Raw genomic sequence first — 14,107 nt, 5'->3', positions numbered from 1 at the left:
TGTTTGACATGTGAACAGTGAAGAGAATGTTTTCCATGGTGTTGCCAGAAAGTGGGAGGGCCGGTGGTGACGCGGTACCGAGAGGCCCAGCAGTGGCCAGAGGCCAGCGATCAGTTTGGGGCCGCCGTCATGCATGTCCGCAAGTTCCTGGATCAGTACGAGGCTGGGGTAAGTGTGGGGTGTAATGGGGGGTAAGTGTGTGTGTGTGAATGTTGGGGAAATGGGGGGTAAGTGTGCGTGTGAATGTGGGGGAAATGGGGGGTAAGTGTGTGTGTGAATGTGGGGGAAATGGGGGGTAAGTGTGTGTGTGTGGGAAATGGGGGGTAAGTGTGTGTGTGAATGTGTGGGAAATGGGGGGTAAGTGTGTGTGTGAATGTGTGGGAAATGGGGGGTAAGTGTGTGTGTGTGGTGTGTGTGTGGGAAATGGGGGGTAAGTGTGTGTGTGGGAAATGGGTGGAAATCGGGGGTAAGTGTGTGTGTGGGAAATGGGGGGTAAGTGTGTGTGTGGGGGAATGGGGGGTAAGTGTGTGTGTGTGTGGAAATGGGGGGTAAGTGTGTGTGTGGGAAATGGGGGGTAAGTGTGTGTGGGGGAAATGGGGGGTAAGTGTGTGTGGGGGGGAATGGGGGGTAAGTGTGTGTGTGTGTGGAAATGGGGGGTAAGTGTGTGTGTGGGAAATGGGGGGTAAGTGTGTGTGTGGGGGAATGGGGGGTAAGTGTGTGTGTGTGTGTGTGTGTGGAAATGGGGGGTAAGTGTGTGTGTGGGAAATGGGGGGTAAGTGTGTGTGTGGGGGAATGGGGGGTAAGTGTGTGTGTGTGTGTGTGTGGAAATGGGGGGTAAGTGTGTGTGGGGGAAATGGGTGGAAATCGGGGGTAAGTGTATGTGTGGGAAATGGGGGGTAAGTGTGTGTGTGGGGGAATGGGGGGTAAGTGTGTGTGTGTGTGTGGAAATGGGGGGTAAGTGTGTGTGTGGGAAATGGGGGGTAAGTGTGTGTGGTGGGAAATGGGGGGGTAAGTATGTGGGGGAAATGGGTACGTGTGTGTGTGTATGTGGGGGAAATGGGGGGTAAGTGTGTGTGGGGGAAATGGGGGGGTAAGTATGTGTTGGGGAAATGGGGGGTAAGTGTGTGTGTGTGTGTGTGGGAAATGGGGGGGTAAGTATGTGTGGGGGAAATGGGGGGTAAGTGTGTGTGGGGGAAATGGGGGGTAAGTGTGTGTGGTGGGAAATGGGGGGGTAAGTGTGTGTGGGGGGAAATGGGGGGTAAGTGTGTGTGGGGGGGAAATGGGGGGTAAGTGTGTGTGTGGGGAAATGGGGGGGTAAGTGTGTGTGTGGGGGAAATGGGGGGTAAGTGTGTGTGTGTGTGGAAATGGGGGGTAAGTGTGTGTGGGGGAAATGGGGGGTTAGTGTGTGTGTGGGGAAATGGGTAAGTATGTGGGGGAAATGGGGGGTAAGTATGTGGGGGAAATGGGTAAGTGTGTGTGTGTATGTGGGGGAAATGGGGGATAAGTGTGTGGGGGGGAAATGGGGTGTGTGTATGTGGGGGAAATGGGGGGTAAGTATGTGTGTGGGAAATGGGGTGTGTGTATGTGGGGGAAATGGGGGGTAAGTATGTGTGTGGGAAATGGGGTGTGTGTATGTGGGGGAAATTGGGGGTGTATGTGGGGGAAATGGGGGGGTGTATGTGGGGGAAATGGGGGGTGTATGTGGGGGAAATGGGAGGTGTATGTGGGGGGGAAATGGGGGTGTGTATGTGGGGGAAATGGGTGTGTGTGTGGGGGGGAAATGGGGGGTAAGTATGTGTGGGGGAAATGGGGGGTGTGTATGTGGGGGGGAAAGGGGGGGGTGTACGTGGGGGAAATGGGGGGTAAGTATGTGGGGGGGAAATGGGGGGTGTATGTGGTGGAAATGGGGGGTAAGTATGTGTGGGGGAAATGGGGGGGGTGTATGTGGGGGAAATGGGGGGTAAGTATGTGTGGGGGAAATGGGGGGGGTGTATGTGGGGGAAATGGGGGGTAAGTATGTGTGGGGGAAATTGGGGGGGGGTATGTGGGGTAAGTGTGGGTAAGTGGGTGTCAGGGGAAATGGGGGGTAAGTGTGGGGTGAAGGGAATGGGGGATAAGTGGGTGGGTGGAAATGTGTGTGTGTCAGGGGAAATGGGGGTAAGTGTGGGGCGGGGTGGGGTGGGTGGGGGTGAATGGGGGTTAAATGTGTAGGGGTGGGAATGGTAAGGTGTAAATGGAAGGGAGGTATGTGTGAGGGGAAGGGTGGTACGTGGGAGGGGGAAATGGGGTGTAAGTTTTGGGGGAAATTGGCAGTAAGTGTGTGTGTGGCAGGGGGGTGGGGGTGGGGCATGGGGGGTAAGTGTGTTGGAGGAATGGGAGGTAATTGTTGGGGAATGGGGGGTAAGTTAGGGGCATGGGGGGTAAGTGTGTGCGTGTGTGTGTGTGTGCAATGGGGGGTAAGTGTGTGTGTGTATGTGTATGTGGGCAATGGGGGGTAAGTGTGTGTGTGTGGGCAATGGGGGGGTAAGTGTGTGTGGGCAATGGGGGGTAAGTGTGTGTGCGTGGGGGGAAATGGGGGGATGGGGGCTAAGTGTGGGGGTAAGTGTGTGTGTGTGTGGGAATGAGGGGGATGGGGGGTAAGTGTGTGTGTGGGGGAAATGGGTAAGTGTGGGGGTGATAGGGCGTAAGTAGGCACAGGGGTAACGGGGTAAGTGGCAGGCTACAGGGCTCATAACAATTATGGTTAAAAAGCCCTTGGAGAGATTGTCTCTACAGACATGTTTGTTTAAATTACATTAAGTGGCTAAAACCTATTTGTATTGCTTGATTGCCATCTTTGCTTGTGCTGTACATCATTTTAGCAAATCAGACATGTTCACTGCAGTTATTTTCTCAGAAATAGAATGAAGAAGAAATGCTGAAGGTGTGTTTGAATGGGACCAGTGAAATCCTTTGGGTTTTGGACTTTTATTTCATTTCAGCCATGTGGTGTGGTCTCCTAGTGGTAACGCGTCTGCCTAAGAAACCAGAGCATTGAAGAATGCGGGATCAAATCTCACTCACCAGAATTTTCTCCCTCTCTGTTAGACCTTGAGTGGTGGTCTGGATGCTGGTGATTTGGATGAGATGATAAATCAAGGTCCCATGTGCAGCATGCACTTAGCATATGTGAAAGAACCTATGGCAACAAAAGTGTTGTCCCTTGCAAACTTTATAGTAAAACCCACTGTAATACATGTGTGTGTGTGTGTGTGTGTGTGTGTGTGTGTGTGTGTGTGAGACTGACTGAAGCCTGTCTGAATGACACTGGAAAAGTATGATGAGTGCCTACCCAGATAGGCTGCCGGGTCTGCAAATGACTCTGTGTTTGTAAAGCACTTAGAGTTTGGGCTCTGACCAAAGATGAGCAAGAAATATGTATCAGTAATAATGATGATAAGCCTTGCTTGACACCAATTGTGCTTTATTGTTGATAAAAAACAAACTGAAAAACCAACCCCAAACCTGACGTATATGTGCAGAATGAAAGCACTTCGAGTTTGGTGTCTGACTGAAGATGGGCGCTGTTTAAGTATCAGTAATAATGATAATAAGCATTGCTTGACACTGGTTGTGCCATATTGTTAATTGAAAAACAACAACCAAAACCCAGCATGATGTGTACTATTTATGATTGTGTTCTATGACTTGTGTGTAGTAGTAGTCTTCAGTTTAACATCTTCCACTTTAAGTGATATTAGACAGGGGAAAAAAAAGGGGGGGGGGGTGGAGCGTGGAGGTGGGAACGGTATTGGGCAGAGGGTGAAGAATGATGTGTGTGTGGGGGGGTGGGGTGGGGGAGGGGGGAAAGATACAGAGCATTGGAAAAAATAAGACATTAAAAGGGGAGACATAGGCACAATATAGAAGGAAACGCTAACATCAAACAACTGTAACAATTATAACAAATGTCCAGTTGGACTATGCATGACTTGTGTGTGTGAGTGCGCACATGCTTGTGTGTGTGTTTGGGAGTGTGTGTGAGAGGGGGGGATAAGTAATTTATTAATGTTTTGTATCTTGTGTTCAATTTTTCCTTTTTATTATGTACTTGCTTTTTTTTTGGGGGGGGGGGGGTTGGAAATGCCTAGGGCATATTTTCAAGATAAGGTGTAAACGCTCATAATACTGATGATAATGATATTAATACTAATACTGTGTGCAGGATGAGAAGTACGCCCACCTGGACAAGACAGACGTGGACAAGGTGAAGAAGTGTCTGGAGGAGAAGATGGCCTGGTGGGGACCCAAGCTGGAGGCCCACAGAAAGCTGCAGCCCTTCGACAACCCCCTGGTCCTCGTCTCACAGGTCATGGCTGAAAAGAAGGTCAGTCCTGGGCTTTGTCTGCTGCTTCACTAGTCATTGTTATCAGCAGTCACTGTTACTGTGGTTATCAGCAGTCACTGTTACTGTGCTTATCACCAGTCGTTATTGTGGTTATTTGTGCTTATCACCAGTCGTTATTGTGGTCAATTGTGGTTATCACCAGTCATTGTTATTGTGACTTGAGTGTTGTGTGTTGTGTACAGGCCTTGGAGTCCACCTGCACTCCCATCATGACCACACTGTGACTTGTTGTGTGTTGTGTACAGGCCTTGGAGTCCACCTGCACTCCCATCATGACCACACTGTGACTTGTTGTGTGTTGTGTACAGGCCTTGGAGTCCACCTGCACTCCCATCATGAACACACTGTGACTTGTTGTGTGTTGTGTGTTGTGTACAGGCCTTGGAGTCCACCTGCACTCCCATCATGAACACACTGTGACTTGTTGTGTGTTGTGTACAGGCCTTGGAGTCCACCTGCACTCACATCATGACCACATTGTGACTTGTTGTGTGTTGTGTACAGGCCTTGGTCACCTGCACTCCCATCATGACCACACTGTGACTTGTGTGTTGTGTACAGGCCTTGGAGTCCACCTGCACTCCCATCATGACCACACTGTGACTTGAGTGTTGTGTGTTGTGTACAGGCCTTGGAGTCCACCTGCACTCCCATCATGACCACACTGTGACTTGTTGTGTGTTGTGTGTTGTGTACAGGCCTTGGAGTCCACCTGCACTCCCATCATGACCACACTGTGACTTGTTGTGTGTTGTGTACAGGCCTTGGAGTCCACCTGCACTCCCATCATGACCACACTGTGACTTGTTGTGTGTTGTGTGTTGTGTACAGGCCTTGGTGTCCACCTGCACTCCCATCATGACCACATTGTGACTTGTTGTGTGTTGTGTACAGGCCTTGGAGTCCACCTGCACTCCCATCATGACCACACTGTGACTTGTTGTGTACAGGCCTTGGAGTCCACCTGCACTCCCATCATGACCACACTGTGACTTGTTGTGTGTTGTGTGTTGTGTACAGGCCTTGGAGTCCACCTGCACTCCCATCATGACCACACTGTGACTTGTTGTGTGTTGTGTACAGGCCTTGGAGTCCACCTGCACTCCCATCATGACCACATCATGAACATACTGTGACTTTTGTGTGTTGTGTTTTGTGTACAGGCCTTGGAGTCCACCTGCACTCCCATCATGACCACACTGTGACTTGTTTGTGTGTTGTGTACAGGCCTTGGAGTCCACCTGCACTCCCATCATGACCACACTGTGACTTGTTGTGTGTTGTGTACAGGCCTTGGAGTCCACCTGCACTCCATCATGAACATACTGTGACTTGTTGTGTGTTGTTGTTTTGTGTACAGGCCTTGGAGTCCACCTGCACTCCCATCATGACCACACTGTGACTTGTTGTGTGTTGTGTACAGGCCTTGGAGTCCACCTGCACTCCCATCATGACCACACTGTGACTTGTTGTGTGTTGTGTACAGGCCTTGGAGTCCACCTGCACTCCCATCATGACCACACTGTGACTTGTGTGTTGTGTACAGGCCTTGGAGTCCATGTGTAACTCCCTTCATGACCACACTGTGACTTGAGTGTTGTGTGTTGTGTACAGGCCTTGGAGTCCATGTGCCACTCCCATCATGACCACACTGTGACTTGTTGTGTGTTGTGTACAGGCCTTGGAGTCCACCTGCACTCCCATCATGACCACACTGTGACTTGTGTGTTGTGTACAGGCCTTGGAGTCCATGTGTACTCCCATCATGACCACCTGTGACTTGAGTGTTGTGTGTTTGTGTACAGGCCTTGGAGTCCATGTGCACTCCCATCATGACCACACTGTGACTTGTTGTGTGTTGTGTACAGGCCTTGGAGTCCACCTGCACTCCCATCATGACCACATTGTGTCTTGTTGTGTGTTGTGTACAGGCCTTGGAGTCCACCTGCACTCCCATCATGACCACACTGTGACTTGTTGTGTGTTGTGTACAGGCCTTGGAGTCCACCTGCACTCCCATCATGACCACACTGTGACTTGTTGTGTGTTGTGTACAGGCCTTGGTGTCCACCTGCACTCCCATCATGAACATACTGTGACTTGTTGTGTGTTGTGTTTTGTGTACAGGCCTTGGAGTCCACCTGCACTCCCATCATGACCACACTGTGACTTGTTGTGTGTTGTGTACAGGCCTTGTAGTCCACCTGCACTCCCATCATGACCACACTGTGACTTGTTGTGTACAGGCCTTGGTGTCCACCTGCACTCCCATCATGACCACATTGTGACTTGTTGTGTGTTGTGTACAGGCCTTGGAGTCCACCTGCACTCCCATCATGACCACACTGTGACTTGTTGTGTGTTGTGTACAGGCCTTGGAGTCCACCTGCACTCCCATCATGACCACACTGTGACTTGTTGTGTGTTGTGTACAGGCCTTGGAGTCCACCTGCACTCCCATCATGACCACACTGTGACTTGTTGTGTGTTGTGTACAGGCCTTGGTGTCCACCTGCACTCCCATCATGACCAAACCCAAACCCAAGGTGGAGCCGCCCAAGGAGGAGAAGAAGGCAGAGGAGACGGCAACAGCAGGCAACACTGCCAACAGTGGCTCCGGGGACCCTGCACAGCCAGAACAACAGCAGTCAGCTGCAGACGCTGACAAACAGGACGCCAAGGGTAGAGAGGGGGACATGGACGTTGATTGATGACTGGGACCTTAGGCGGTGGGTGGGGGTGGGGGGGTGGGGTGTTGGTAGGTGAATTTGTTCACCATGATGTTTTCTTGCGTGTCTGGGCAGAGGAGGGGACATGGACATGATTGATGACTGGGACCTTAGGTGGGAGTGGGGTGGGGGTTTGTAGGGGAATTTGTTCACATGATGTCTTGCTGCGTGTTGGGGCAGGAGGGGGTGGGGGGGAGGTCAATTCATTCATTATGATTTCTCGCTGTGTTTGGGGCAGGGGCCATGGATGTGGATTGATGACTGGGACCTTAGGTGGGGGAAGGGGGGAGGGAGGAGTAAATTTGTGCACCATGATTTCTGTCTGTGCTTCGGGGCAGGGGGAAGGGTACTCCTGTGGATGTTCTTCAGGTCAACTCACTATTGATACATGTTGGTTTGTGTTGAACTGACTCTTCCTTTCTTGTGTGTGTGTGTGTTTTGGCTTTTTTTTAATTTAGTTTGATTTGCCATCAGGTTATCTACCATCCATGCAAGAGTGACTTTTCAGGAATGAAAAAGGCAGTGTGCAAAACTGTTAGGGTAAGGGGACATGGACACTAGAGGGAACACTGACACTCACCTCAGTGAGCAGAGGGATGCTGCCAGCTCTTGGCCCTCTCCCGGAGTCTCAGCCCACCACACTGATATTACTGCAAATGTATACATGCCTTTTTGTCTGTTTTTTGTTGTTGTTGTTGTTGTAACTATCATTTATTTTGAACTGTTAAGGTAGTGATTTATGAAAGTAGGATTTCCTGAAGTCTCACCCATGCTGAGGAGTGAATGCTGTTGTGTTTTTTTGTATCGCTGATCTCTTGTGTGTTACCAGTAATGAGATCTTGTCCTGCTGATGGACAGGAACACATCTCTTTGTTCCATGGCCACGTGTTGTTTGTGTTATTTTCTCTATGGGTGAATGGGGTGAATGTGTTTCAAGCCTGTTTTTATCGTCTCCGTATGTGTGTGAGTGTTTGTGGCTCAGACTGACAGGCCTGTACCTATGTCACTGATCTGGGGTGTACCATAGTGGACCACTTTCATCCAGGACTAAAACTCTGGATTCTCAGAACCAAATGTTTTGCTCAGTGAACTGGCAGATTATCCTTTCCCATGATGACCTTTCCCTTTTAGCTCTGTGGGTTGGTTCTTGCCTTGACACACTTTCTGTGTATCTCTGTGGGTTGGTTCTTGCCTTGACACACTTTCTGTGTAGCTCTGTGGGTTGGTTCTTGCCTTGACACACTTTCTGTGTAGCTCTGTGGGTTGGTTCTTGCCTTGACACACTTTCTGTGTAGCTCTGTGGGTTGGAAGTTCTTCCCTTGACACACTTTCTGTGTGACTCTGTTGTTCTAGGTTCTGGGTGTATGGAAAGTGATGTCCACAGGAGTGTAGGGTCTGGCCACTGGTCATCCATCTCTGCATAGTTTTCCCTCTGTCTCTTCAGTCTCAGGAATACTTTGCAGGCAGTCTTCCTGCTTGCTGCTCATTGTGTGTGGTGTAAGGAACCTGCTGTCTTTCATACATCATAGGAATCATGAATAAACATGTTGAAGAGGCGGTTTTTTTTCTTTTTGGCATGCTGTCAGCCACTCTGTCATTTTGTGTGTGGTGTATGTGTGTGTGGATGTTATTCTGTGTGCAGTGTATGTGTATGTATATGGGTGTGGTGATACTGCAGTCATTTGTTGAGGAGTTGCAAAAGACAGCCAGTAGCACCAGTCATGGTGACGATACAGTGCAAAACTCTCCTATGACCAGTCTTTAAATATATTTCCGTAAATTTTTTCATCCACTTTGAAATGTCAGGCAGTGCTGTGCAGTCTGAAGGTGTTTGGGACACAGCTTCAGTGGTTGCCTGTTCAACATGTGCAGGAAATCGCTAGCCCAGTTTTCTTCTTATTTACCTGCTTTCTGTGTGTCTTTTCTTTTATATAATGTATTCTGTTTCTGTTTATTTGTTTACTTGGCTGCATTTATCATTTTTGTTAACTGTTTTCACATAGATATACATATTGACATATGCTTACAGTTGGGCTAACAGCAAAGTGAGAGTTGTATGATCAATTATTTCTCCATTGCAATGGAAAGTCATTAACAGCTTAGTCTTTTGTGAAGGACTATAACCCTCAAACTAGGAGGCAGTATTGCACTGGCTCTTAGTGCTGCAGCCTTGGGGGCTAGTTGGCCTTTGGGAACCATCCAAATGCTGTCTGTCCTAAAACTCTCTTGGCCGAGAGAGTGGGGATGTAACTTAGGCAAAACACTCTCCACCATAATCAAATTCTAGCCTGGTTAGTCAGGACAGCAGTTGCCTCTGCTGTTCATAGTTGGACACGACTGACTGTCATACATATATTTTTAGAACCTGGTTAGCTGTAAAGTCCTGACCAGCATGTTGGGCCTATGTGTTGTTGAGACACTGGCTTTCTTCTTTTTTTAAATTACATTTTAAAAGCAGATGCCATGTAGCAGGTATGGTTCAGACCGCATATGTTATTGTGTTCTCGAAACTGAAACTGTTTCCTCTGCTGGGTGGCTGTTGTTCCTTGAGATGTCAGCTTCCAATCCAGTGACTGTGTGTGGAATGTGTATCTGTGTTCTGCCGCTTGAAGCAGTGTCATGGAAGATCGGCTGTACTGATTGTTTCTTTTTGTGAGGGGTGTGTATAGCATTGTTGAATTTTTTGGTTTTACGTAGTATCATTGGGAGGCTAGGGTAAGGATCTAACATCATGGTATTTATTACAGTTTGAATCCTCACGGATAAGAGTTCATGGGTTTTTGTTTTTTTTTGTATTGTTTGTCCAGCTACCATACCCATTGTCTTACATGATCTGAGTTCCATTTCATTGTTCATGTCCCTCCTCCTCTTTCCCATCATAGCATTATGTAAGATACAGATACATATGTTCATGCTTAGTTGACTGTTTATGCACCGCAGTTTTCTAAATGGTCGGTTTATTATCGACACCTATATCTCTTACCTTTTTACCAAATTTTGCAGAACCATGTGACAGATGAATGCTCCAAACTGGATACAGCATGAACCCTCCTCTCTTGCCTTTTGAGCGTTCAGTCTTTATCATTGTAAAAGAAGCTTTTGCAGCTGAGATGGTGTCACTTTTGAGTGGAGACAGGGAAAAGTAATCCTCTCAAGTTTTTCGTTCACCAGTATGTTTGTATGTCAGTATGTGAAAAAAACGCCCCCTCATGCTTTTAGTCCATCTGTATATCAGTGCACCCTGGTGGCTTCTGCACATTCAATTCTATTCCATTTGTGACCATAGAAATGTTGACACTCTTTAAACAACTCTGAAACATGAAGTAATCTATGTAACTTGAATTCACTTACAGCCTCTTGATGCTTATCTAACAGCATCAAGCTCTACAAGATAACTTCTTGAAAATTTATATCCGCAACTACGAGAGCGCTATCGATATATTGAATCTTATGACCAGCTGTATGCATTAGTGGTGTATGGAACTCTAAATCTCGTCAAGACTTGAGTTGTTTATTATGTAGGACCATTGCAGGATGATCATTGATAAATGGTAGGTGATTTGCTTTGCTGAGAATGCAGATTGTTGAATCTCAGGTGGCTGCATATTGAAAGAGAGAGAGAGAGAGAGAGAGAAAAAAAAAAAAAGACGAAAAAAGTGGAAAGAGATGTTTTGTGTCACAGTGAGGGTTGCTGTGTTAGTTGTAGGAGACAGTGATACTCTCCACTATCAGTGGTCATGGGACCAGGGGTCAAGGGTCAACACATGGAAAAGACGGTGAAATGTACAGTATGTTTTGTCCCATTGCAAAGATCAGAGATTGCAGAGTCACCCCAATGCTGTTGTGCACCTTCTTGTTAAAGCTCAGTTTGTAATGTTTTGTTTAGAAGTATTTTTAACAAATTTGAAGACTGATTTCAGGTGTGCAAGATACATTTCCTGTTTATTAACACATCGTCAACTGCCATTCGTTCAAAGTCACAATTCTAAATTCTTTTTTTATCTTGGAGCATTTGTTTTTAACAGACAAGATGTACAGAAGAGAGAGAGAGAGAAGGGGCATGGTTTCAGATGTGTTGTGACTGCAATGTTAGTTCCGGACCTGTTCATGCCCCACCCCCAGCATGGAAACGCCATGGCTTACATATCTTTGGACAGGTTGGGGGCAGTTAACATGGACTGGCCCTGTTCTGGGGCATGTTTAACACTTGTTTCTCTCTCTCTCACACTTTTTCTGGATTTGTCTTTGAAGAATAAAGATCTATTACAGACTGTATGAATGGAGTTTGGTGTTTGCTGAAGTGAGTGGGTCCCAGTGTTGATACAGAGTAGAACCACTTGTCTTGCATATATTCACTGATTAAGCAAGCAGAAATGTCTTAACAGATAAAACACACCAACAATGTGTGAATGGATCTTTCTGTTGTTTTTTCCTTCTGTATTTGCCATATGTTTTCCTTTCTTTTTTTTGGTATGTTTTATTTGTTTGATTATTTTTACGAATGAAGAAAGCCGCACACTGAGTACTTAAAAAATGAAAAAGATAGTAGAAAATAATGTGTTTCATGACTTGGAAGCCACTGAGGCCAACAACAAAAATGAAAACAATGTACTCTGAATATAACTGCTGAAGACCCATGTGTCTGGACCCACTTCTTGATACATGGCTGTAAAACAACATAAAAAATGGACTCTGTGAATGTTGCTGCAGAAGAATGTCTGAACCCATTTCTTAATACCTGGCTTGATGGTGGCAGGAGTTGTCCAAAGCTGAAAGATTAGTGCACAGCAATCCATGTATTGAACATATTTCTGATTCGCTATAGAAGGAACACTCAGTCCCTGAATTTGTCCTGTATTGCACAGATTTCTGATTGGATATGGAAGGACACTCAATCCCCTGAATTTGTCCTGTATTGCACAGATTTCTGATTGGATATTGAAGGACACTCAGTCCCCTGAATTTGATGTGTATTGCACAGATTTCTGATTGGATATTGAAGGACACTCAATCCCCGGAATTTGATGTGTATTGAACAGATTTCTGATTGGATATTGAAGGACACTCAATCCCCTGAATTTGATGTGTATTGAACAGATTTCTGATTGGATATTGAAGGACACTCAATCCCCTGAATTTGTCGTGTATTGAACAGATTTCTGATTGGATATTGAAGGACACTCAATCCCCTGAATTTGTCGTGTATTGAACACATTTCTGATTGGATATTGAAGGACACTCAATCCCCTGAATTTGATGTGTATTGAACAGATTTCTGATTGGATATTGAAGGACACTCAATCCCCTGAATTTGTCGTGTATTGAACAGATTTCTGATTGGATATTGAAGGACACTCAATCCCCTGAATTTGATGTGTATTGAACAGATTTCTGATTGGATATTGAAGGACACTCAATCCCCGGAATTTGTCGTGTATTGAACACATTTCTGATTGGTTATTGAAGGACACTCAGTCCCCTGAATTTGTCGTGTATTGAACAGATTTCTGATTGGTTATTGAAGGACACTCAGTCCCCTGAATTTGTCCTGTATTGAACAGATTTCTGATTGGATATTGAAGGACACTCAATCCCCGGAATTTGTCGTGTATTGAACACATTTCTGATTGGTTATTGAAGGACACTCAGTCCCCTGAATTTGATGTGTATTGAACAGATTTCTGATTGGATATTGAAGGACACTCAATCCCCGGAATTTGATGTGTATTGAACACATTTCTGATTGGATATTGAAGGACACTCAATCCCCTGAATTTTTCCTTATTGAAAATATTATTTCTGATTGGATATTAAAGGAACATCTATGTTATTGTGATTATCCGTTTGTAGCACTGACAGAAAATTCCTTTGGAAACTTGATCTCCATGCGTGTGTGTGTGTGTGTGTGTGTATGTGTGTGTGTGGAAATGGGACAGCAATAGCGCATTGTGAATTGTTTTCCAATAGCATCACATGGGTGTGTTCCAAAGTTCTGCTCTTGTCACCAATCCAAACGCTATGTTCTGATTTTTACACATGCAGGGAAAAAAGCAACAATACAAGGGATAGTGTTTTCATACTGTGATAAAGGAAATGGACCGGAGTAGAGAAATGAATGTTGGTTTATTCAAGTGAGAGTGACTGACAGATGACAGACACGATGGCTAAGGGGTCTTCCAACCTGAGGGTCTTACATTCCAGACCTACTGATGCCTTAATCCCCTTCATGTATCTATATATACACAGACTAGCATCAGATCATCGTGGTGAAGGTCAGTCAATCCGTGTCAGTGTTAGGTGGGTTATGAAAACAAACATACCTGGTATGTACATCCCTGAAAATGGATAATGGCTGCCTATATGGAATGGTAAAACCTGTCAGACAGAAATCCCCTCATACATGGCAGTAGCTGACAAAACAGAGGATGGACTGCACTGAAAATCTATGTAATGGAGCCACTGATGGGTAGCTATGTTCTCCTTCACAACAGTGGCTTTTCTCATCTTTCTGTAAATGAGTGACTTGTTCATTTAGATAAGAGAAAAAAGGTAACGGATTATGCTTTTGTCTAATCTGTATCAGCAATATACTTTTTAACTTACATCAGTATTTATTTTTGATTAAGAATATGTCAGAATGGTCTTTATAGGTCAGTGTATCATCTCTACTGATGCATGCTACAGCATTTCACACAGCCTGAAAATGGCTTGCTCCCCCACCCCCACCCGATTTTCTCTTCAAAAGAGAGAGATGGTGACGTGATCATGGCCATATATTTCAGCAATCTAACAGAGAGATGATGTGATCATGTCCATATATTTAGACAGATGATGACATTATCCTGTCATATATTTCAGCAATCTGACAGGAGATGATGTGATCATGTCCATATATTTCAGTAATCTGACAAGGAGATTATGGTATGTGATCATGCCCAAGCATTTCAGCAATCTGACCTGGAGATGATATGTAATCATGGCCATGTATTTC

At 46.0% G+C, this 14,107-nt stretch overlaps 1 protein-coding gene across 1 annotated transcript in view; it reads left to right on the top strand.

The window, feature by feature from the left end:
• The window catches only part of LOC143298498 (heat shock 70 kDa protein 4-like), a 47,499-nt gene extending 36,755 nt beyond the window's left edge, over window positions 1-10,744 (top strand). The window contains exons 16-18 of the mRNA XM_076611315.1: window positions 49-168; window positions 4,205-4,366; window positions 6,886-10,744. Coding sequence (XP_076467430.1) covers window positions 49-168; window positions 4,205-4,366; window positions 6,886-7,098 — 495 coding nt within the window. The 3' untranslated portion in view covers window positions 7,099-10,744. The remainder of the gene's footprint in view (window positions 1-48; window positions 169-4,204; window positions 4,367-6,885) is intronic.
• The last annotated feature ends 3,363 nt before the right edge of the window (window positions 10,745-14,107 follow it).

The sequence above is a fragment of the Babylonia areolata genome, chromosome 24, assembly GCF_041734735.1.
Source record: "Babylonia areolata isolate BAREFJ2019XMU chromosome 24, ASM4173473v1, whole genome shotgun sequence".
Lineage (NCBI taxonomy): Eukaryota > Metazoa > Mollusca > Gastropoda > Neogastropoda > Buccinidae > Babylonia > Babylonia areolata.
The sequence above is the reverse complement of the archived record's forward strand: the minus strand, read 5'-3'. Positions and strand labels throughout refer to the sequence as shown.